A 26,402-nucleotide genomic window follows, 5' to 3' on the forward strand; every position below is an offset into this window, starting at 1 on the left:
TGACAGTTTTGAATGAAAAGTCATCACGTTTGTCGTAAAGTTTGGTCAATAGATTTCCTTTACCATCGATCTCTAAGCGTAGGTCAAGATATGAGGCTAACTTTACAGTGTCTGTATTATCCTTTATCTCAAGTTCTTTTGGGTAGATGCGATGTATCAAATATCCCCGAAACGAAAGGATTGTTTAACGATAAGGACCTAGCTAAACGATGTTCATTCTCTCGGATCAGATCAGCTATAAAGTCAGCCTCATAAGAGTGAAGGAGTATGTCAGCAAGTAGAGGAGCGCTGTTGAAAAACCTCTTCATGGCCACTTCTTCCAAAGTTGGTATTCAAATATTGAAAATGGTGCTAAAACATTGAATTACCGACTATTCAAAAAGATCATGGTATTGAGAAATATTTTGATATACTTAATGGTAAAGATAAAGCAACGATTTCTAAATTTCGACTCATAAATCATAAACTTCTTGTTGAAAGTAGAAGACGGAGAAACATATCAAGCGATAACAGAATCTGCCCTTTTTGCGGGGACGGCGATTTAGGTGATAAATATCATTATATGCTAAAATGCAAATCCTTCATAATGGAAAGAAGAGTATATATAGATACGAAGTTTATAGTTACCTACAATGTTTTAAAGTTCAATAAACTAATGAATACCACAAAAAAGTCTGAACTCCGCAAGTCGTGTCAATTTATCAGAATTATCAATAAGAATATGGATTATCTCATTTAGCCATTTACTCATCACCCTGATTTGATCCACCATACATAGACCCACATCTTTTTACATGCTACTTATCTTTGTCTTTACCTCTCTTACTTTTTGTTAGTTTTTGTTGTTTATACTTCAAACTTTGTTCCTGACTGTATTCATCTTTCTTACTTTTTTTGTCTGTTTGCTATCTATACTTCAATCGTTGTTCCTCAGCAACTGTACATTAATATTGTAAAACATACATGTTTATCTGTATACCAATGTTTCTACATAGGTTTAGCAGATATAAAGCATAAAAAGCACAATTTGTTCCGATTGGAATGCCGACTGTTTGTTGAAAAACCCCTCCACCTCACTGGACAAAAAAATCACATGGGCCATGAACAGAAAAAATTATTCAATATAATCCCCATCTTCTATAGGGGGGTTGTAATTTGTGGTATGTTTGGGCCAAGGTTTTTAAGTGTTAGTCTTTTTAAGAATCATGTAAATTCTGTAATATGTGATACACCCCAAAAAAGGTTTTTTTAATTTTTATTTTTGATATTAGGTTGCTTTATAGATCTATATGATGAAATGCATAATTATTCATTCCAATCTGTCTGCTCTTAGAAGGTAATCCGCATTGAAAATCAAACAGCTTCTATTGTTGTTTTATTTTAGTTTCCTTTACAGAGTTATCTCCCTTAATTTTGAATACTACAGTACATTCTATATGATTTTTATCTCATAAGAACAATGGTTATATGAAAAGCCACATGTTAATTTCTGTTTAGTATAACATTTTAAACAAAATATCAAAAATAAAAATGTGTAGGCTTTAATGTCCAACCATGAATAACATTTTGCATGATTCTTATATAATATTGTTTCCTCTTCCATTTGTATTAATTCCCACTATTTTACTTAAAATAAACTTTCGTGCGCTGCCCAGAGACACCAACGGCAACAAAACCTTAAATTGTACATGTATAACTGGTCAAAACTTACTCCTACAACATAAGATATCGGAATTCCGTTCCTACATACCCCAAGGTGATGGCACCAAGTCAGAAAATAACTTGCCAGACAACCTCTATCACTGCTGGAGTAGTAAAAACTTACAGCCATTTAAAAACACACCTTTATAATCTAATTAACGGAACCACTGGTTAGAACAAATGCGACAGGCCGGGGCTTTCACATGCATCTTTTTGTCCCCAAGCAGGGAAATATATAATATACAATTCGGCTTTCCGTTCACCCGTCCGAAATTGTTTTCCAGGGCATAAGACACCGATCATTTTTATATTGAGGGGGGCTGGGATATTTTTTTTCCTAAAATATTTAAGTCACTTTGAAGAAAAATATAAAAAAAATTTCTGTGGCAAGGAAAAAATAAATGAAGTTCCCCAATGGTAAAAAAATAAATAATGTTGTATTCTGTTTTTCATAAAAAAAGAGTTAAAAAGTTTAGGAAGAAAGAAATAGAAAAAAGAAAAGGAGAGGAGTGGAATCTCATGTACATATTGTGAATGTGTCATAAATTGCTATTCAACATGTTTAAATTAGGTATGAAGAAGATTGTAACAAATACCTTTAATATCAACATTTTTACGGTTTATAGTCGCAAAATTCATGATGTTATAATGAACAACTATAAATGGATATCAATATACAGATACTTTTGTTTTATATTTATCCAGTATGTTAAACTTTTAAGAAGGATGCATAAAAATACACGAACTACCACTAAACATTATAACCAATTTAGATTTTATCTCCCAGAGAAGAGATAAGGATACCAGGCCGTCCGATTATTTCCCATTGTGGTTCTCCGACGCATTACTTGTGTAGACTTTTTGAATAATTTTTGCTACCTATAGTTAAACACCAAGGAACTTATGTACGAGACAGCTCGGAATTTTACAGTGTCTAAATAGCAAAAAATTTCCTGTGTACTTATGACATGACAATCATGTATTTAGAGGAGTTTTACAACCAGCTCCAAACTACCCTAAATAGAACACCACGTGACATCTTCATATGTAATGGGTGACACGAATGGCAAAGTCGGAAAAAATAACACAGGGAGAGAACTCATCATGGGGAAGGAAGGAATTGGTAAGAATCATTTGGAGAACTATTTGCAGATTTATGCTCCCACAACGATCCTTTTATAGGTGGTACAACATTCCCTCACAAGGATATAAACAACCTGGGTATCTCCAGACATGAAAACTAGAAACCAGATAGAGCACATTACAGTCGCCAGGAGATGGAGAGAGCATGACAGACGTTAGAGCTTATCAGCGTGCTGATATAGCACCCGATCATCAATTTGTGGTGGCTAAATTTAAGATCAAGATAGCGAGGGCAAATAGACAATATCAGATTAGAAGCAGAAAGTACAGCATAAGGAATAAGCACAGTAAACAAACAATGGGAGAATGAGTAAAACCCACATATAACACCACATGCCAAGAAGAACTTGGATTTTCAAAGAAGGAATACAAGATATGATTATCTGACGATACAATCGAGACAACTAAGACGCGTAGGTCTGTTAAGATACAACTTGACCAAGTCAAGACAATATTGAAGAAAAAATAGTTGACGAGGTAACACATAAGCATCAGGAAAGAAGTAAAGAGAAAAACCAAACGGGATAAAAGAACCTACATCAACGAGCTCGCTTCAAAAGCAAAGAATGCAATGGCCAGAAAAGACACCAAGACTGTGTACATCACATGCCAACTGGCAAGTAGGAAGATCAACACATCCAAACCAGTGATAGACAAAGATGGCAATGTGATAACAAACCTAGATCGGCCACTTTAAATGGAGAAGATATACCAGATGCTCCTGATCTACCTCCTGGAGAAGACCTTGATGTTGATACTGGTCTAATCACGGAGGATGAAATCATAAAAGCTCTATGGAGAATCAGGACTGGAAAAGCCCCTGGACCGGACCAAACTCCACAGGAGCCAAATGGTTCCTACTCCGATAGCATACCAAAGAAATGTTCTTTAACATACAAGGAAAGTTGCATCTTTCTCAACATACTGATTTTGCGTATTATGGCATGACAACCCCAGCAAGTTAAATGCCAAGGTTACCCCATTCCATCACCTATGGCACACAACCCAGTTGCTCCGTTGGCAGAATACCCTTAGCCCCCTCCAGAGCTCTGAGCATTATTTAGTTGCCCTTTACGACAAGCTTAGCGCTGCTGTGGGCCTATTCTTTTAACAGCCGCTCCGGGGCCCTAAAGCATCCTGCATGAGCTGTTTGACAATATCTGGGAAAGAGTGAAAATCTCTGAGGAGTTGAGTTTGGGTTACATCATTTAACTTCCAAAAAAGGGTGACCTGCGCAACTGCCAAAACTGGAAAGGAATTCAGCTACAATTCAAAGTAAAGTCCTGGCAAGAGTCGTTTTGGAAAGAATCAAGGCAGCAATAGATACAAACATGCGTGATGAGCAAGCAGGATTACGATGCAGTCGATCATGTAATGACCAAATTGCCACGTTACGGGTCATCATCGAGCAGTCCATAGAATAGCAATCATCCCTCTACATCAACTTCCTGGACTTCAAAAAGGCCTTCGACATAGTTGACAGAAATACAATTTATATGTACTAAGACACTATGGAATTCCCGTCATATAGTAAAGATTATCCTATGACTTGACAAAAACACCAAATGCCAAGTCATTCACAATTCCACGCGCTCACAATCCTTAAATGTACATACAGGGGTACGCCACGGTTGTCTCCTGTAACCCCTTATCTTCTCATAGACTGGATTATAAGAACACTGCAGTCACTACTTAGAGGAATCTAATGGTCACTCACTACAAAGCTAGAAGACACTGACTTTGCAGATGATGTGAGCCTACTATTCCACCAATTCCAGCACCTACAACTGAAGACATCGGCCTTGTACGAAACAGCCAAATCAACTGGTCTAGAGAGAAACACCAATAAAGTCACTCAGAGTTAACATACATAGCATAGTAGCCACCAAGCTCAATGGTGATTCCATTGAAGACGTTAGCAACTTCACCTACTTAGGCATTGTCGTTTCAAGGAATGGATGAGGACATCAAAGCGAGACTTGGAAAAGCCAGACAAGCATTGGTAACCCTAAGACAAATCTGGAGGAGCAGAAACATCAGCCTCAAAACAACAATCAGAATACACGAGACAAATGTCAAGTCAGTTTTTTTGTATGGATCGGAGACTTGGAAACAGACAAAGAAGTTCGAACATGATCAACAGGTCTTCGTAAACAAATGCCACTGACAGATTCAACAGATCAGATGGCCTGATAAATTACCAGAGCTATGGGAACATACCAACCAAACACCTATTACTGACACCATCAAGCGTAAATTGAGATGGATAGGCTACATACTAGGAGGCACAGATAGCAACATCACCGAACACTATCGGGAGTGTAATCCGCCAGGTGAAGCTTCCCGGACTGCGCCTGCACGAGTCCCATACTTTCTCGTGCTATCACAGGGGAAGCTTCCTGGACTGCACAAGTCCCAGACTTTCTCGTGCTTTATTATGGTTTATAAAAAAGAAACAGCTCCTTGTCCAATTCCTGGTTACAGGCAAGACATTGTCTTGTTTGGGCCAAGTAAATTTTATCCAACCCTCACCAACTATATTGGGTGGTTGGTAGGATATTATTTTTTTTATTTTTTACTCCTTACCAAATGTTTTTAATCCTAATTTTAGCTATTTGATGTAAAGACATGTTCTAAATCCATAGCCACATCAGTTTCAGAGAATAAACATTATTTTGGTCAACAAGAATTGAAATATTTGTATGTTATACCCAAAGCCTAAATACAAGAAACTGACATGAACAAAAATCCTGATTTTGAAATTCCCATCCCATTTTTTTTTAAAAGATTGTTACTTTTTAGGAGCGGGATGGGATTAAAATCTACTTATTTATTTTATTTGGCCTTAACAAGAATAAAATATTTGATTGAACTGAATCTTTACTTTTATATGCCCTCCTTTGATATCTATACAATATTTTCCATTTATTGTATATGCAAAAAAAAAAATTTTCTGCCATTTTCCTGAAAAAAAAATTATAATGGTAGGTCAATGGTCAATTGAGGTCACAAGTTCTTAATGACTTGAACTTGTAACTTTTGGGTTGAAAATTGGCTTCCGGGTATAAATTTGGATCATGTTCATATACTTTCATTAAATACTGTTGATAACTAATAATGTAAGCGGCGAGCGAGCATAGAATTCGGCTTACCGTCCGTTCGCCCGACATAGTTTAGTTTCCGAGGCATTATTACTTTTAAAGCAATAAACTTTTTCTCATTACTAATACCCCATGCATGCATGACCTCACCTCTGTTGCGAGGCAGGAGAATTGGAGCACTACTCTTGTAAATGTGTATACACACTTAAGAAATATAAATTTATGTGTGATGAAATCTTCAGATCATTTTACTGAACTGAATTTGATACTTAGGAAATAAAAAGAATTTTAATTTACCCCTGGTTACTCCTGAAAAAAAAATCTCATATATTACTAAAAATCACAGCTATCACCAACCACCACTGGAGAAAGAAAAGTCGATGTCTAATATTTTTTCAATGGAAATATATATAAACTTGCCTGTATGCAAACAATTCTCATACAGTGCATGTGTTGTTTTTTTTTGTGATGAGCTCACAGTTCTTCGTAGGGTAGTCATCAGTAATTTACCTAGCTGTGGTATGATTATTTTCAATTATCAGAATTATAAATTATAATTTGATAAATTATGTGTAATATAACTGTAATTTGACCTTATGATTAATATATGCATGACACCCTTATTGTACTGAACGACCTTTCTCAGATGACCAAGTGCTTTTAAAAAACAGATACATCTTACATGTATATAACACATATATACATGTATATAGTGGTGAATAAGTTGAAATGTATTACTGTAGTCTTACCCTGCCAGTGCACCTGGTCCATGCTCACAGTTTTTAGTGGAGTCCAAGTTTCTCATTTGCTTTTGTTATTTTGTATGTATGATTTTAGTTACTTTACGTTCTTTGTTGTGTATGTCTGTTTTCTATGTTTGGTCTTTGTCCCCGGATTACATTCTTTTGATTACTGCCATATCCTTGTTTCCATATGAAAGAGTTCAGAATTCAGTTTCAATATGATCAGGTTGTGGTATGAACCAGGTTTATCAATGTCCTAGCCGATGAGGTAGCATGTTAAATGGTGGTGATAAGGGCAGTGATACATTTATGACATAATATGAGGTAAAATGTTTCATGAAATTTTACAAATATTCAATATTGCTCCCATTAAATGTCTGTAAGTATGTAGAAGGAGTATAATTTCCTATAACTAATATAATTACAACTTATGGAATGTGTCTTTTACTGTTGAAGATATATAATATTTTAAAAATACTGAAATTATAAGGGATGTAACTGACATTTTAAATAAACAAACATGTGCAGCATGCAATTGTTTACACCGTTAGTTCTACAAAATTTAGACCTGTTAACATGGAAATATTTGTAAAATTAGTTGTGCAGTAGAAATTAATTATTAACTAATGATTGGCTGTCCATAAAATTGTTGTAGATCCAATGGATTCATTTAATTTCTACTTGTCAATCATTATCCGATAACCCTGGTCAGCTGATTGATCACCGATAATTACCTGAGGTTGACCTGAGGGTTAATTACGACAGCATGTAGTTCATGAAGGTGACACTTCTTAATTGGCTTGGGGTATTTTATTAACAAGAGTGAAAATCTCAAAGGGCCATTCAGATAATTGTAAATGGGCACTAAGAGGGTACTCAATAGTGGCAGAGGGGGGCGGGCGTGATAGGGGTGCAGCGCCCCTCCATTTTACCCTAGCTAGGACACTGATATTTATTTAATCTTAACAGAATCCAAACTGGACAGATATACCAACTTTTAATTAAAAGTTAACAAAATTAGGCTATTAACTTGGTGTTAAGTTAGACCTTCTAAAATATTTACTGATATTGATTTTGGTGTTAAACTGTTTAACACTAAAGAAGAATCAATTTTGAAGCGATTCTAATCCAGAATGTATAGGCACTTTGATTACGTTTTATTTTTTGGAGTTAGCGTTCGTTGCTCTTTATTTACAGGTGGCGCTGCAATGAAGATGAAAATGGCTGATGGAAGCACCGCCGTACTTCGTAGGAATAGACCGGGAACTAAAGCAGAGGTAGATTTTCTGCGAATGTTGAATTTTTTCATTTTAGACCTCAGATATCTGTTTATACGATAGAGTAAAAAAGACATGTGACCGACAGTACACACCGCCAGTAACATGCTAATTACCACGACTCAGATTCATTTTCCTGTCACGATTATTATGACTACACTCATCCCATGTCAGTCAGTATCATTTCATTTTATCATTCATTATATTTCATGAGAAGATCGAGAAGATGAATGTGAAACAAATGCTCTCTGCTGTTTCATAGACATGTGCTAAATGACAGGACCTAGTCCAAATAATTATGCCGTCCTTGCCCTTGGTGAAGTTGGGAGGGTAATTTTTATTTTGGTTGGTCTCCTCCCTTAGTTAGATATTGCTGCATAGATGTTAATTCTCCCCTTTTTTGCAGGACTCTCCCATAATTTTACCTTTTGACCTGCAAAATAAAAAGTCCCAATGTGGGAGGCAACGATCTCCTGGTTTCAAGAATTCCTCCTCTCTTAAAAACCTCCTGTAATTGAACTTATCAAATTTCTGTCAATTTTTGTCCGCCATTTTTGTTTATGTCAGCAACCGTGTGGGTCGTGAAAGCACTTTACCATCAAAATGCTTGGAACAGCTGATTGACATACAAGTCTCTCTAGAATTATCCTCATATCAACAAATAGCATGATTTACAATTTCAAATGGATAGTTTTGTCAAGGTTTTACAAACATTGTGGCCGAACACAACTTCCTGTTCCTTGTGGCTGATCATTTTACTGACTTTGTGAAAAAATACTTTCACTGAAAATTAAATTGCTAAGAAATTTTAATGTAAAAGGACTAAATGTACCCAAATCATATAGCTGGTTAGCGTACCAAGTCTTGAGGCTACAAACGTACAGTGGTTGAAAACTGAAAACAGAAACCATTCAGTATTTTATGTGGTGAAAGCAATGGTAGGGGTGCCAATAAGATCTTTGCTACTCTTGTTCATATTTTTAAAGATGGAAGCAGGTCCATCAAAACCAGACTCATTGATATGCCAGTGATGAAGATTGAAACAGGGCAAAATCTTTTTTATGCCATACCAAGCATCATTCTGTGAATACATGTATAATTCATTTTGTTGATTCATTTGTATACAATATATATATATGGTTTTGAAAAAAAAATATTTAAAATCCTATGTTTTATTTTATTTACATGTATAACATAACAAAATATGTCAATAATGTCGTCACACAAAATCCCCTGCAATATTATGATGGATTACAGGAGATCTCCCACAATTAGGTTTGACTAGGTTAACATGTATGATTACTGTTGGGTTTGAAAAAATGCCTCAGTGAACATCATGATTATAATGACTAGACAGGACCCTGCAGAATACATGTATATACTTGTATGGTACTCTTCCCACCCAATGCAGGACAACTCAGCACTTTGCAAATGTGGCATTGCAAATTCAGCATATTACAATCTCGACCTACTATGAATAAAATGGCTTGGGGAAAAAGATATTTCAGCATATCTATTTTATGATAAGATGTGTGTTTTATTCATCACAAAATGTATATGTATTCTGTATCCACTACTTGTACATGTAGGAATAAATACCTTTTATCCTGCAATGAGGTTATTTGTTAAACGAATAAAGGTATACGATTATTTTTTTGCTGTATCCGTACATAGCAGGTTATCGACTTTCTGGCTCCTCCCACTGACGTGATCGGGGGAACTACTTTTTTCTGGTATACGTAAATTAATCATGGCCGCCTCCATAGATACAATATAAACAAATTGCGATTGTGTATCCGGTTAATCTTTTTTTTGCTGTTTTGTTTCGTTGTCACCTGAATGAAATAAAAGATTTTATGTAAACCAAATAATGATTTTGTATTTTTTTCACCGTCATATATACACATGTATGGCAAATCCCAAATCTAGTTCAGATTTGATTCATTATCAGTTTGCAGACGACTTCCCCTATCATTTCAGTCATGTCGGACTCAGAGCCAGAGTGTCTGTCACAATTTAATATAAACTGGTCCCCACTTAAAGAAATTGAAGCATTACAATATGATAAAACTCGTGAAGAGACAAATGACCAGGAATTGTTATGGTCTTGGATTTATTACTGCATAAACCCCAAGATAATGAATCAGAGGAACACTACATTATAGATCTGCCCATACAACTGCCTCCTCTTCTTCAAAAATCTCAAATATTTCAAATCCCAAAGAAACTAGTGCACAAATTTCACCCCTGAACTCTACTGCCATATACCAAACAGAAACAAGTCAGCTTCCACCTTCCTCACGAAATTCAAAACTTTAATGTTCTTAAAATCGACTTTACAACATTCAAAATATTCGTATTTATTGTTCATTTTACTTATTTGTCTCTTGGAATTAAGTAAATTTTGATACATTGCTTATTTTCTTCAAACAGCTTTGATGGATTATATGGTGCGGATTGAATTTCAATGTTTACTGAGTCATGCGCCATGCGTATTAATTTTTTTTCTTCTGGTTTAACGATCGGGGCCCCTCAGGGGATATGCATTTTAAAATTTTATTTTAAAAATGTACACATGCACAAAACTATTAATATAACAGGATAAAAACAATATAGGTACATGTATATGCATTGCCTTATTCTTATTTTGCATTGTAATTGCCATCACTTGTCGTCCGTCTTCATCGTCGTTAACAATTATACAAAACTCTTCTTCTCTGAAACTACTTGACTGATTAGAACCAAACTTGGTATAAATGTTCCTAGGGATATCCTACAGAGAACTGATGTGGGGATTTTTGATTTGTCAAAAAACACGGCCGCTGTTACTAAAAATAGAACATAGCAGTCTGACAGTAGTTTTTCACATACATTGTATGTCTCCAAAACCATTAGGTTTAGCTGAATTCTGACATGGTCAAAGTGTTCAGCATGTTTAGATCTATCCAGGTCAAATTTTGGTTTTAATCTGTTAAGACATGTTGGAGTTATTTCCAACAATTTTTTGCTTTATTTAATGTTGTATGTATTTCTTTCAAAAATCTTCACCTCTGAAACTACTTGACCAATTGAAACCAAACTTGTTATGAATGTACCTTGGGATATCCTGCATAGAACTTATGTAGGGATTTTTGATTCGTTGAAAAACATGGCCACCATTACTAAAGATAGAACATAGGAGTCAGACAGCAGATTTTTGCATATATCTTCAAAACCATTAGGTTTAGCTAAATTCTGACACAATTTAAAGTGTTAAGCATGAGAAGATCTATTTCTTGTCAAATTTTGGTTTTAATCCATTAAGCTATGTTGGAGTTATTGCCCTTTTTCAAAGATTTTTGCTATTTTTTATGTTATTTCTTTCAAAAATCTTCTCCTCTGATACTACTTCACCAATTTAAACCAAACTTGGTATGAATGTTCCTTGGGGTATCCTGCATAGAACTGTTGTGGGGATTTTTGATCCTTCAAGACAGTAGTCTTTCACATATATCTCCCAAACCGTTAGGTTTAGCCAAATAGCTGAAATGATTCTTATTATTAGGACTACATAAGTCTTCAGGGATAAAGTTGCCAGATGACTCCTTGTAAGAGTTATTGCCCTTGAAAAAGAAAAAATGCCTTTTTTTTTAACAGTTTTCAGTTAATATCTTGAAAACTATGATAGATTAAAAGAAACTTTCATTTGTTGAAATGATCCTTATGATAAGCCCTACAAAAGACTTCTTGAATCAAAATTGTTGGACAAATTTTTGTTAAATTTATTGCCTTTGAAATGCAAAATTCAACCAGGTGGGCGATTCAGGCTCCTAGGAGCCTCTTGTTTAAATATCTTTTAGGTGTGGTCAAAATGGAGTGACTTAGCTTATGAAGAAATGGACAACACTCTTGCTGTTCAACAGGTACATACATTTGTTGTATTTTTTTACTTCTGGCAGTAGTTTGGACATAGAAATGGCTAAAGTCATACCCACTTCAACGTACATACATGTATCACTATACTTTGTAATGACACAAAATTTTTATGTATATTTTGTACATGTATTATCATACAATATGGGCCAGACGTGCCTTGCATTATGAAGGATGGCTTAGTCCTCTTAATTTTGATTCAAATTCATTTTGTATACATGTAGCTGCTCATTTGTGTATGTCAATGACTTTCAGTTTTACAGCAAAGGTTAAAGAGAAAACTGGAGAAAAAGTAGGATAAGAAGCAAAATTTATCTACATGTACATGTACAAATAATGTTTAAAGAAAGACCCTATGATACAGGTATTGCTTTGACCAATGATGGTCAATGACGATTCAACGGTGAATTGTTACAACTCAACTTTCAACCTTAAGTTTTTATAACAATGTAACTGTTCAATTCATTAGTTCAGTGGATTGTTTCACTATATACAATGTAACTAACAATGTGGTGAAATCCAGCACAATCCCTTACATCGTAATCTTGATATATATATTTCAGTACATTCAGCAAGCTATAAACAAGAATGTAAATGATGTCGAGGGCATTCTCAATCAGCCTGATGGTGTGGACGAGGGAGTCTGGAAATATGAACATCTTAGGTATAGTTCTAGGAAAATATGGTATTCAAACTATGTATGTATGGCTATGATGTGACCCATTTAACATTGAAAATGATACATGTATGTCTATAGATATTTATAACATGTCAAAGAGTAATCAAGGGAACCAAGGTTATAGCGGTAATCAAAAGAATGTAATTCAGGGACAAAGACCAGTCATGGAAAACAGACACACACAACAAAGAACATATAGTAATTAAAATCATACATGCAAAGTAACAAAAGCAAATGAGCAACTCGGACTCCACTAAAATCTGGGAACATGGACCATGTGCACTGGTAGGGTAAGCGTCCTCTGCTTTTCTAGAAACATCCGCCGAGTTGCTTATAAAAAGTCAAGTCAGGGGTAGACAAACGAGGAAAGGTAAACCATGACCCATTGAATAAATCAGTTTTCATGATGCAGATGGATACACCATATAGATCCACAAGTTCATGATGACACCATAAAACTTCAGTAGTGATGACTTCAATCTTGTAGCAACATAACCCTGTTCCAGAAGCCTATTTGTTAGAGCTTTAGCGTGATACAAAAAGTCTGCATAGTTTCGGCAAGTTCTGGCATAACGTATGAGTTGTGATATGAACACTCCGTATGCAGGTGCTGAAAGGATGTTGCCACAGATGGAAGGAAAGTTGACAGTTTTGAATGAAAAGTCATCACGTTTGTCGTAAAGTTTGGTCAATAGATTTCCTTTACCATCGCTTTCTAAGTGTAAGTCAAGATATGAGGCTGACCTCACAGTGTCTGTAGTATCCTTTATCTCAAGTTCTTTTGGGTAGATGCGATTTATCAAATCCCCAAAATTAGGATTGTTTAAAGATAATATGTAAAATAGCCTTTGGTATAAAGGGACATACAAATGTCTGTTTATTGTACCCTCCTTCGATGTGCCCCTTTCTCCTTCGTTTCAATCACAAAATATTATTGTCCTCTTTTATCCCAAAACTTTTTTTAGTTCTACCAACTTCTACATGTAAGTGCTTACTTGAACAAGGAAATACAGGTATCATGCAAATTGCAATTGCACTTACAAAAAAAAATTGTGTCGCTTAATCATAATTTACCCAAAATATATAACCTGTCTAGTCCAAAATGAACTTGTTACAAATCAAAAGTAATAATTGCATACCTGAAAATTATGAAGCTGTTTTTTATATATCTAACATTTTACCATCCCCTTTTTCACCATTACATGTACATATATGTGGTGGGATATCATTAATTTTAATGTCTCATTAAATACACTTTTTTTAACATTTTTCTTTGCAATGCCTTACCCAAAAAATATATCTGTAGCGAATAATTTCAACAAAGTTCAGTAAACTACATGTCCTCAGGAAGTTCATCAGGTAATGATAATTCAATCAAGGTAATGTGCGGTTAACCATGTTTCTCGCCAAAATGCAATTTATTACTATTACTGAAAAGCACCTTGATTGTTAAAACCTGAAACAGCAGCATAAAAGTTTCGTGAATTCCAAATTTACTCAAATTATGAGTGGCACTTCCTTGACTTCAAGTTTAAAAATAATGGTCCTCTTGTGATAAAAAAACAGAAATCCTCAACCAAACTGTCAGTGAACAGGGTTGAAAGTTTAGAACCTAGGTAATTCAAATTTGAAAGATCCTTTATCATAATTTGAAGAGACTTCAGACCCCAAGTTTACATTATTGTTGATGTTTTAATAATTTCTCTTTTCAGACAATTCTGTATGGAACTTAATGGTTTGTCAGTAAAGTTACAGGTATCGGTAAGAAAACTTACAGTTATTCTCTTCTTCAAAAAATTACAATTCCAAGTACAAATCAGGCAGAATTAGTAGGAGCTACATGTACATATTTAAAACTGACTATTCTCATATATATATATATATATATAATTATATATATATATATACACACACACACAGGTTTAGGCAGGTTTTTTTTTAGATTATTCATGGTTTGATTTAGACAGGTTTTTAAATTATTCATGGTTTGTTTAAGACAGTTTTTTTTCAGGTTATTAATGGTTTGTTTAAGACGGGTTTTTCTGATTATTCAGGGTTTGGTTTAGACTGGTTTTCAGATTATTCAAGGTTTGGTTTAGACAGGTTTTTCAGATTATTCAGGGTTTGGTTAAGACAGGTTTTCAGATTATTCAGGGTTTAGTTTAGACTGGTTTTTAGATTATTCTGGGTTTGGTTTAGACAGGTATTTCAGATTATTCAGGTTTTGGTCTAGACAGATTTATCAGATTATTCAGGGTTTGGTTTAGACAGGTTTTCAGATTATTCAGGATTGGGTCTAGACAGGTTTCATTGTGCTATATTCAAGAAATAATTCCTTTCAGTTGTAGATTTGTATTCATTTTAACACGGGTACGGCATTTATATTTGATTATTTAACACCGTTAATTCAGAATATAAATGCCAAACCCATGTTAAAATGAGTACAAATCTACCCCAGAAGGAATTATTTCTTTTCTAATACGGTAATTTTTGTGACAGAAATTTCCCTAGGCGTAGCCGAAATAATGGCTGTTCCATTTAAAAAAGGGTCAAATTATACAGAATTATAAAACAATCAATAGTATTTGATGTTCTACTATAATGTAGCTTTACTATAATGATAACTTTTGTCTCCTAAATCATTCATGAAAAAAGTCAATTTAAATCTTATTGTAACTATATATTCTAATGATTGGATGTCCATAAAATGGTGATCAATCCAAATGGGGTCCATTTTCTAATTTTCAATCTTCATCCAATAACCCCGATCAGCGATAATTACCTGATGTTTTTACCTTGGGATTTTTTATTACGACAGGATGTAGTTCATGAAGGTTACACTTTTTAATTGGCTTGGGGTAATTAACAAGAGTGTAATCTAAAAGGGATATTCAGATAAGTGTAATTAATAGGGCACTAAGTGGGAATTCAAAAGGGGCAGAATGGTGGGGTGCAGGGCCCTCCATTTTGCCCTAGCTAGGACACTGCACATGTATGTACACTACAGAAGGTTGATTTTAAAGAAAAGCATGTACATGTAAGTGTAATGGTGTAACAATAATGTATACATGTATGTACAGTGTTTTGTCTTTTTTCAGGCGGAGTGTAACCCAGAGACATGTACACAGATGACAGCAACAGATCAATGGATATTTCTATGTGCAGCACACAAAACACCTAAGGAGGTATATTTAAAAACTTCTTGTAGAATATGCACCATCATCTTTTAATGTTTCTGACTTTCATTTTCTTACCAGTTGTGAAAATCTACTCAAAACAATTTGGTTATCTTCACTACACTAAGAGAAATGTCCTCATATTATTAGCTGCAAATTGAATTCAAAACTCTTCTCCTCTGAAAGTACTAGACCATTTAGAACTAAACTTGGTATGAATGTTCCTAGGATATTCTGTATAGAACTGGTGTGGTGATTTTTTCATTCAATTTATTTTTCAATGACAGTTTATGGTGATAATGCTGGTTTTAACATCTTTGACTTCTGTTAATAATGCTAATATATAAGATGATAATATGAATGTATTTGGCAAGGGAGATAATGCAAAATTCACTGATTTCACTTGTTTTTTTTTTTCAGTGTCCTGCCATAGATTATACAAGACACACACTAGATGGTGCTGCTTGCCTGTTAAATAGCAATAAATATTTTCCTAGCAGGTAATTGTTTACATGATTCAATATGATTTTCTCTTTTTAAATACTGTAAACATATTAATTTTTGCATTGGACAGGAAAATGGAAGACATTTAAACTTTCTATCAGACAGTTTGAAATACTTATCAGAATGATATAAAATTTAGACCACATTCTCAATTGTTCAGTAAACTACATGTGCTCAGAAAGTTTATCAGGTAATGATAACTCAATCAAGGTAATGTGCGGTTAACCATATTACTCACTGAAATTGATAACTAGCTAATGTCTTTGACAGAAATGTGGTTGAGTATATGTAGACAAAAAATTGGTCTAAAGAAGTCCAGAGTAGGGCCCCAATGCAATGCTCTTGCAGGGTAGGAAACTCGTTCAAATTCTAGCCAGTCCTGAATACAACTTTTCAATACATTTACTATATGGCTATATAGATTTTTGCCAAAATTAGCAAGCCCTGTCAAAAAAAATTGCCAGACTTGGGCTGGCGGACAGGCTACTATTTCTTACTCTGGATCTTGGATTTTTTTAAAATTTAAGTTTTCCAGAGGAAAATTGCAAATAAAAATAAACCTTCCTGCAATTTTAGACTGCTTTCTTAATTAAAAAAATCCCTGCAGAAATTTAATTTTTTTTATTTTTGATATGTTTTTCATAATGTTTCAGGTAATAAAAGTTCAACAATGGCTTCAAATAATCTTTTTTTTTGTTGTCAGAAAAAAATCCATGGTATTAAGCTATCATTTTTTTTTCTTGTAAAGGGAGATAACTCTGGTTTTACCAACATTTTCTCTTTTAAATCATTTGCTAGAGCTCCATATTTAAAGTGATATTCATTCCAGTTTAAATGCCTCAAGCTAACTTTAATATAAAGAAAAAAATTTGCGACTGTTTTGAAATACATCAATTGTACAATATATCTAATTTGCATGATCCTAACATGGCTACTACTAGTAAAAATGAATTTTGTTTTTGCAAATAGAGATGTTCGACCCCCAATTGCATCTCTACAAGTATTGAACTACTTTTAATCTTGCGTATTTAACACTTGACGTTACCACTCAAAATCCAATGCACTGGAATGATTGTAGTGACTAATTATATTTGATGCTGAAGATCTTTCGGTGGTTTCCCGAAAGTATTTACTGGTAGGTTACAGGCTGGTGCATTTCTTGCATTTCACCATGTCTTTACTGGTTTCCTTTTCAGAGTGAGTATAAAAGAATCATCTGTAGCAAAGCTTGGATCTGTGTGTAGAAGAGTTTACAGAATTTTTTCACATGCATATTTTCATCATAGGACATTGTTTGATGAATATGAGGTAAAGTATGCTTAATTTAAAGCTATAAGTAGCAGCCTTTATAGATAGCCGGCAGGAGGGAATTCATGCATGTAAAAAAAAATACTTACCGACCACATAACCAGTCTTAGTTTGTCATTTGGTTGAAGGAAGGATTTATGATATACATGTACATAAATAAAAAAGGAATAATTTGTTTGGTAAATCTGCATCTTGAGTCACCTCTACATTTGGCAATGCCTGAATTTCATTTAGATTGATACTTAAAGGGCATAAATTGTTCTTAGGCTTTGACATACAATGTACTAACAGAACAGATAAAGCTTAATATTAGGCCAAAAAAAATATTCATTTGTTTCCTGTTTCCTGACCGACCTGGACTAATATCCCACACCTTGATTTTTTTCTAGAATTTCCGGAAAACACCTGTAATTTCAGAATTTTTATAATTTTCGGTTCTGAGTTTCTTTTAATTCTGATCCGCATAGGCCTTGTTGACCAGCACTCCTCGGTATTTTTTATTCTGAAGTAGGTAGTGTTCCGAAACGCAGTGGCAGACGTAGGTTTTGTGTTTAGCACTGCACACATACCTTTCAAAATTCCCGGACATGCTTCAATTCTAACAATGGTTGACAATCGGATAACATTGCGTAAAATCATTCACTTTTCCTGACTTTGTAAGATTCTTGCATTTTCTGAGGGCTGGCTGCAGTAAAAATCAAGACGCTGTTTCGGATCTTGGGGAAGTAAGTTCAGACTGTAAATACGGAACTGCAGTCTCTGCTTTATTTAGTAATGCACAGACATTTTTAGATAATTTTTAGCAATACCATTAACCAAAACAAAAACAAGCTAAAACAGTATGAAGCGCATCGTCTATCGGTAGTAGGTGACAACCAGGGAGAATCACTATAGGTACATGCAACATTACAGTTGGGGAAGTCGTTGCACTTTTCAATATAAGGAAAGAGGTGCAGTATTGAAAACAAATTTACATCTCAACCTCTATGAGGGTAAGGTATATAACAACATACAAATATATCTATAAATGTTGTCTCCCCAGTATCTTGTCCTCCTTTTTTTATTTTATTTTTTTTATAATCAATGAACAACAAAAAAATTAATCCATTCATCTATTGGCCTCTCCATTGGCCATACAACTTTATATACTTCCTTTGGGCAGGGTTTTTAATGTTTACTTTGTATTTTTTACCTGGTTACTTCCTCATGACAGTTAATAAGTAGTTCCCACATCCTTAACTTCTTATTCTGGTCCCACTCAGTCCCTAGATCCTGCCCCTTTAACTCCTGACTCCCTTCTTGGTATTGTGATTGAACATTTTTTATATGCATTGAGCCATGCTTGGCACACTTTTCAGTAAATTATTTCCCGTTCATTGTGAAAGGTGTTTTATTTTTTGTGTTCCATTCTCTCAGCTGCCCTTCATACCATCAACCAAGCATCATTTTTTACAAAATGTAGTTTCTCGATCATGTGATTGTAGTTTACAATTCTCATTTTTCTATCCTCATAAACCCCCTTTGCCACCTTTAGTATGAGGTTCCTCGATTTCAGGTCTTCCACACTTCTATTTCATGTGTATTTATCCACATACTCAGTGGTGGCAACTACATTTAGGGTAGAAGCTTGATATTGTTTTGCAACTTACTGAAGTATATACCGGTAGTATACTGGAAATTTTGCAGCCCATGCAGGATATTTTATCAAACTTCAGCAGACGTTTGTGTCAGTCTTTTATATACTCAGATAGAAAATAAACTTAAAAAAATATTTTTATTTAGTTATTTTAAGATTAATATTGGAAATTGTTTTATTTCATCACATACTCTGTCTTTTACAAACTATCAGAGCGAGTGAATGAGTTTGGTTTCAACCACACATGGATGTTCTAATATGTAAACAAAACTTTGTATCTCTCAGACTTTTTCATCACATAGGCAAACAGTCGAAAACTTCCAAGTGATGAAAAAAATGTTCATTATTTATAAAAGAAAATTGCGGACACATTTTGTTCTATATTTACAATTGAAATTACAACAACATAAGTATGACTTGGACAAATAATTTTGTTATGTCCAACTCATGACAGTAGGGGGCATGCAGTGTTTGGTTCTGTCTGTCCATCCGTTAGTCCAAACCCTGGTTGTAAACCTTATGTTTTAATTTTCTTTTCCATGAGAGAAATGTGCATAAGTTGTCATGACAACATGCATCTGACAGGGTGTAGTCAACAGAAAATCAAAAAGTAATTTTTGCCTCGATCCACATCTACAACATTTTCATCAACGACTTCTTTACTCCATCAAAGTTGGACTTTTCAAAATCTGTTGTTGAAACTGCCATATACCTACATACTGTTCTGTGTTTAAAACATAGAGTTACCCTTATCTGCACCATGTCTTGGCACAACTTTTAGTAGTAGCTTATTTCCAGAAATACATTAATATTTGTCAATGCAAAACAAATAATGCACACCTGTCGTATTAAAGTGCATTACTTTTTGACTGTGCCAAAAATTTTTAAAAAATCCCTACCTACCTACCTGGATTTTTTTTAAACAGGAAACAAACCTATTTGTCCCTTACCCTAGTTCTACCTCCTTGAGCCTAGATTGTTTGCTGTTATCTCAATGTAAAATGGTTTTTTTAAAATAAAATAATTCACCACCTACATGTATCTTCCCCTTTTTTTCTTGCTGGTAGCAGAAAACAAGACTTTTTTTGGCTTGAGCTACATCTAATCAGTTTTATGCTCTGATTCAACAGATGACAGATTACACATTTGCACACACCATGTTTGTGAAAAAAAATTCAAAGTTTGTTCAAATTGTTATAAATGTTAATCATCCTTCTATACAATATACATGTATATTGTAAATTGAATCAGCGTTTGAAGGTCATCTTTTTCTAAGTTCCAAGCATGAGTCATGACCTAAATATAGAGTACCATCAATACGTGTACATATACATGTATGTTAATTGAACTCATTTGAATGTCATCTTTTTAAGTTGTTAATATTGAAAGCTCAATTTCAGTACTTTACATTTGCGTATGATTTGCATATTTCATGTATATATTACTATTCCACATTAAGCTGCTGATTTGTAGCGTGTTTACCGTCATAGTTTCATAGTTCTGGTTCATAGTTCAAAAGAATAGGCCAGCAGCAGCGCTAAGCTTGTTGTAAAAGGCGACTAAATAGTGCTCAGAAACCTAGCTGGGGGCTAGGTGCTCTGCCCTCAGACCAACTGGGATGTGTGCCCCAGGTGGTGGAATGGTGTACCCCTGGCATGTTACATGCTAGGGTTGTCAGGCTATAATGCGGAAAACCTGACTGCAAACCATAGTGGTGCACTGTGCTGGAAAAGATGCCACGTTCCTCGCATGTTAAAGAACCCTGCTGTGTTATTCGATAGGAGTAGGAACCTATGCGCTCTGCCACAGGAGGCTAAATTGCCTGAACTTACCCATCCCTCCCTTTTATCTTGTGGCAATCAAACTTTATCGACCCTTTATCCTTGTGTCCCATCCCTTTTTTCATTTCATCATCATCATTGCATGTTCATTTTATCATCCCTTTCATGTTCATCACCTCAATATAGCTGAAATATTGCTGCTCGGCATTAAACCCCAACAATCTATCAATCAATCAATCGTAGTTCTGGCTTCATTTGAGATCAAAATGTTCCTCTTAAATATCATACACATGTGTCCTTCATGTGTTTTTGTTTGTATGAGAACGGGAAGTTTACATTAAAAGATGAACTGATCAGTTAGCATTGAACCTTACCCAGTTTCTGGTTTACAGGGGCTCTTTACAATCGACTATATAACTCAAATACAATATCATGGCCCTGATATTTATATATAGCATTTGCAAGTGGTTGAATCTGGTTCCTGGTAACCAGTTGTTTTGATTTAAAACCTTTTGGACATCAGAAAAAGGAAGGATTATGAAAGAGTAATCATATCATGGGATTCAAGATTCTAGCAGAAGTCACCCGATTTTAGAGCATATCACATTTGTGGCTTTTTGGGTGTTGAAATCAAGCCAAAATCAGGCATAGAATATTTGACAATTAGCACCTTTTGAAGACTTCAGTCTTTGAAAGTTCCCAGCATGAGTCATGACCTTAATAAATACACCTACATATAAGTGTATTGGAATTAACAGTCTTCAGTCTATGTCTTTAGATAATAGCCACATAATGTCTAGATGTACAAGAACATATTATAGTAAAATTTGTTTTTTTCAATGAGTACCAAGGAGTTTAAAAAAATAATGGTATAAAAGCAACATATTCAACTATGATTAAGAATTGAATTGGACAAATTTAAACAGCTACCTCTGCCTAGTACATATGCTTTATGAGGTTTTTATACACCCCTCAGTTTAGACATATTTTGGTATACCAATGTCTGTCTATCTGCCTGTCCGTCTATCTATCGTTAACAATTTGCACAAAAAAATCATACATGCAGCCACCAATTGTTGTGAGCTACCTCTTGATTTTTTTTAACACAAGATTTTTGTTGTTGAGTTAATATGGGACTTTATTTATACAAAAATGGGGTGGTTTTATGTTTTCAGACTAACTTAAAAACCCTTCCAGCAATGTCAATGAAACTTTCAATTTACCCATTTTGAGTTATGGGACTTTGTTCATAAAAAGGTCGGATTTCACAGTTGTTTGACTATAACTTAGTTGTGAGACTTTGTTAAAAAAAGTTTATTACTATTGATGTTAGCTCAGTCTTCAATTGTTTTGAATTTCTGTTCTTCTGTTTTTGAGTTTTTAGACTTTATTCTCAAAAAAGAGGAAATATCCAGTATTGCACAGTAACTTAAAAAAACTTTAAGCAATTTTTGTGAAACTTGGTTGACCTTGGAACTGTTTTTTTTTTGGTTTTTTTTTTAAATAATGTAAGCTTCTTTGTGATTTTTATGTATTTTGTATCAAATACTTAATCACAATCAAGTTCAGAGCTGTATCAAGCTTGAATTTTGTGTCCACATTTGCCCCATCTTTTCAGTGTAGGCATATCTAGCTGCACTCTGTGAAGCATTTTATCATTTTGTGTTGAAACTACTGTATGTATTTGAATTTTTTAACCCTTATGGTATTCAAGTTCATTTGTATGTGACCTTATTCACTTATCTTCAATTTCTTTTTTTTAGGCGGAGACGAACTTGTGTAGAAGATTCACCATATTTGTGACAAAGTACAATTTAATGTCGAAGGAAAATCTAATCGTTCCCATTTTAGATGAGCAAGAGTTGATAGAAGGCGAGAGTGAAGCATAGTCCACTTATTCATGCATTAATCTATAAATTTTGAAAGCTTTAAGTGAGTGATGGTTTATACTATATGGGTAGTATCAAATTTAGTGCTAAAAAGACACTTTGTCAAATGATTCTGTCATAATAGTTTGACCATTGTGGTAAATGATTTGCTTTGTATTGTCATGACAGTAAGACAGTATGTCAAATGATGCTTTCATGACAGTTTTACACTGTGTCACATGATACTACCAGGAGAGTTTGAAAATGTGTCTGTCATTATTGTCATGACAGTAAGACAGTATGTCAAATAATATTGAAGTGACGGTTTTACACTGTATTAAATAATGCTGTCATGACAGCTAGACACTGTGTCAAATTATACAGACATGGCAGTTTATTTTGTGGAAAGAAATATTGATAGTGGGTATCAGCTTCCTTGATTTTTTTTGATGGTTTCATCCATATCATTTTGTTAAACAAAATTTCAATAGCTCTAAAGAAATCCATACAGTGTAAAAGCGCACAGATTACTGCAATTTAGTTCCACAAACCTTGAAAACTTATTTCTACAAATAAAAGTACTTTGACAGTAAGAAGGAATTCATTTGATATACTATGTAATATGCATGAATATTCAAATTCAAAGAATATAGATCTGATATTTAACTAATAATTTATCAAGAATCAGTTGAAATCAGAAGTCCAAGGTTCACCCAGGAAAAAGTCTATGATCCTTTATCAATAATGAAAGGTCCCGAGAAAAGACAGGTTTCAGGTACCAATGTAGTTCTTGTTTAAGGTGTCAGTAAACAAAAACAGTTAAACCTGTCTAAACTGATCCCTGGATAAAGCAATAACCTGTGTAAACCAGACATTATCTAAAGTCCCTTTATATCTGTTTCATTACTTTTTAACCTGTATAAAATGAATACCTCTCATAAGGAGGTAGAACTAGGGTAAGGGACATAACTCTTACACATCATCCAAAAGTTTCTGTAAAGCATTTTACATCAATCTCATGTAAGCATCAAAGTAACTTAGATTTATTTCATTCTATTTCAAATGAAAGCTTGATAGGCTTAGATGAAATTAAATATGATACAAACTGATTTCAAGAGTTATGTCCCTCATCCCAGGTCTACCTCCTTAATCAAAAAAATCTCTTTCAAAAGGGGTTTGGTTTAGACAAGTTTCACTGTATAAACTTTACATTATTGTTGTATGTATGATCCACTTATTAGGTATCTAAACCTGAACATCTATGCCAACTTCACCTACCTAAACCTACTTCAACAATGCTAGATCTTGTCTGACAAGCCATTTTTCGACCCTCAGTTCAATGGAACAGAGTTTCAACCTCTTAGTTGTTGGAGTAATCTAATTCTACACATGTAATAGGTTGGAATTAAGAGAGAAAAAAAAATTTCACCCCAACTCTAGCATTGCTTGAGTATTTACAAATATTCTGCTTTCAGACATGATTTTCTTCTACTTTAAAGAAAATTCCGCTTGTTCACAAGCAACTTATTTTCTTTTTTTTTTCGCAATAACAAATAATATCAGGAAAAGAAGTTGTCTTGATTGTTGTATAAATTGTCATTTAGACATAGCTAGTTGACAGAATAATGGAAAAAGCTTGTAAGCCTTACATTTCTCTCCCAAAGAAAAGAGAATTGGGAAAGGTTTCCATGAAATCTTTAATTGTCTCATATTTGAGACTTCAAAATGTTTTTGCCTCGTTTCACTCAACTTTTAGTTCTAGTTTAATTTCCCTGACATAAAATCCTTCACCTGACCCAGGTTAAAAAGGATTGAGGAATGGGATAAGGCTTTAATTTAGTGGCTGGGATTAAAGGAGAAATTATATATACATGTATCAGTAAATATGTTCCTTATACCAAGAAAAGAGAAAAATGCATCTATCAAGCAATTTATATTACATATACTATATACATGTAATGTTCATTTGTCATTGTTCAAAATGTAACTGCATTTTTTAATCATGTGACAATTTTCTATTTATATGAAATAAAAAAAATATCATCTTATTTACATTAACTTTTTATTCCTGCATAGTTGAGTTAATTTCTTTAATTATGAGGTGATAAAGCTATGATCTTAACCTTTGGAACAGTTCATGTGGGAGAGTCTCCCTCATTAACACTGTCTCGTGTGGGAGATTCTCCTTCATTAACACTGTCTCAGGTTGTAGATTTTTACAGAAAAGCAATTTTTTATGCAAAATTTCGATGATTTAGTATTTTCACAGAAAACATGGTAAGTTTAACCAAAATTCTCCCACAAATCTTACATTCTTTATATTGGGGATTATTGATTTTGTGGGAGTCTCCCCCCAACTGTTGGATGGTTTACAGGTACATTGTATGCGAGATGGATCCAGATCCTGATATTAGCAACCTATTAGCTTACAATTTGATGTGTATGTGACCCACCATGTCCTTCTGTCTGTCTGTCTGACCGTGTACTCTAAGAGTGTCACTCCTAAAACTGAATATAAACCTTGAATATTATCTGTGGATCATGTGCATGGAAGAAAATAGTCATTGTCTAATGTTACTAGACAAAGTTGAGGGGTTTCATATTTTCAGAAAGGAACCTTGGGGTATCATTTTGCCTTCTAAATGTGGTTCAATTTAATTCATTTGTTATAAGTCGTTAATTCTGCTTTCAATGTTTATTGAGTGGTGTTTTATTGTTGGGTCAGACAGTAGTTTTATCGCATATATATCCAAAACCATTAGGTTCAGCTAAATTCTGACCTGGATAAAAGTGTCCAGTCTGATGAGATCTTTCTGCTGTTAAATTTTCATTTTAATCCATTACGCCATGTACGAGTTATTGCCCTTTTTCAAGGTTTTTTTTTTTTTCTTTTTTTTTTTTGCTATCTTTAACGTTATTTTTTTAAATATTCTCCTCTGACACTATTTTACCAATTGAAACAAAACTTGGTACAAATGTTCCTAGGGGTATCCTGCATAGAACTGATGTGGGGATATTTGATTCGTGGAAAAAACTTGGCCGCCGTTCCTAAACAGAGCGTAGAGGTCAATCAGTAGTTTTTCGCATATATCTCCAAAACCGTTAGGTTTAGCCTAATTCTTTCAGTAGCTGAAATTATCCTTATTTTTAGGACTACAAAAGTCTTCAGGCATAAAAGTTATCAGATAACCCCTTATAAGAGTTCTTGCCCTTGAAAGGGGAAAATTATAATGTTTTTTTTTACAATATTCAGCCAATATCTTGACGTTGGAGATTTGATACATCGCATCTATCCACAAAGAACTTGAGATAAAGTATACTACAGACACTGTGAGGTCAGCCTCATATCTTGACCTACGCTTAGAAATCGATGGTAAAAGAAAACTATTGACTAAACTACGACAAACGTGATGACTTTTCATTCAGAATTGTCAACTTACCTTTCATCTGTGGCAACATCCCTTCTGCACCTGCGTATGGAGTGTTCATATCACAACTCATACGATTTGCAAGTGCTTACTGAAACTACGCAGACTTTTTGTATCGCGCTAGAATTCCAACAAACAGGGTTAT

General features: G+C 34.3%; 1 protein-coding gene across 1 annotated transcript; it reads left to right on the top strand.

Moving 5' to 3' along the window:
• Positions 1-7,883: 7,883 nt before the first annotated feature.
• On the top strand, positions 7,884-24,877 carry LOC148603051 (MOB kinase activator-like 4). The gene is made up of 8 exons (XM_088551880.1): positions 7,884-7,965; positions 11,805-11,867; positions 12,441-12,541; positions 14,269-14,317; positions 15,655-15,741; positions 16,153-16,232; positions 17,433-17,544; positions 22,725-24,877. The coding sequence occupies exons 1-8, from the start codon at positions 7,897-7,899 to the stop codon at positions 22,848-22,850; spliced, it is 687 nt and encodes a 228-aa protein (XP_088408006.1). The 5' UTR covers positions 7,884-7,896; the 3' UTR covers positions 22,851-24,877.
• The last annotated feature ends 1,525 nt before the right edge of the window (positions 24,878-26,402 follow it).

This window comes from Perna viridis, chromosome 11 (genome assembly GCF_037379345.1).
Source record: "Perna viridis isolate PV_CMFRI_1.1 ecotype Kerala chromosome 11, ASM3737934v1, whole genome shotgun sequence".
NCBI lineage: Eukaryota > Metazoa > Mollusca > Bivalvia > Mytilida > Mytilidae > Perna > Perna viridis.

Bases quoted from the DNA above. Each gene is read 5' to 3' on its own strand.
- LOC148603051 (XM_088551880.1), top strand. From the start codon at position 7,897: ATGAAGATGAAAATGGCTGATGGAAGCACCGCCGTACTTCGTAGGAAT. The intron at 7,966-11,804 runs GTAGATTTTCTG...AATATCTTTTAG, and splicing joins GACCGGGAACTAAAGCAGAG to GTGTGGTCAAAATGGAGTGA. The intron at 11,868-12,440 runs GTACATACATTT...TATATATTTCAG, and splicing joins ACACTCTTGCTGTTCAACAG to TACATTCAGCAAGCTATAAA.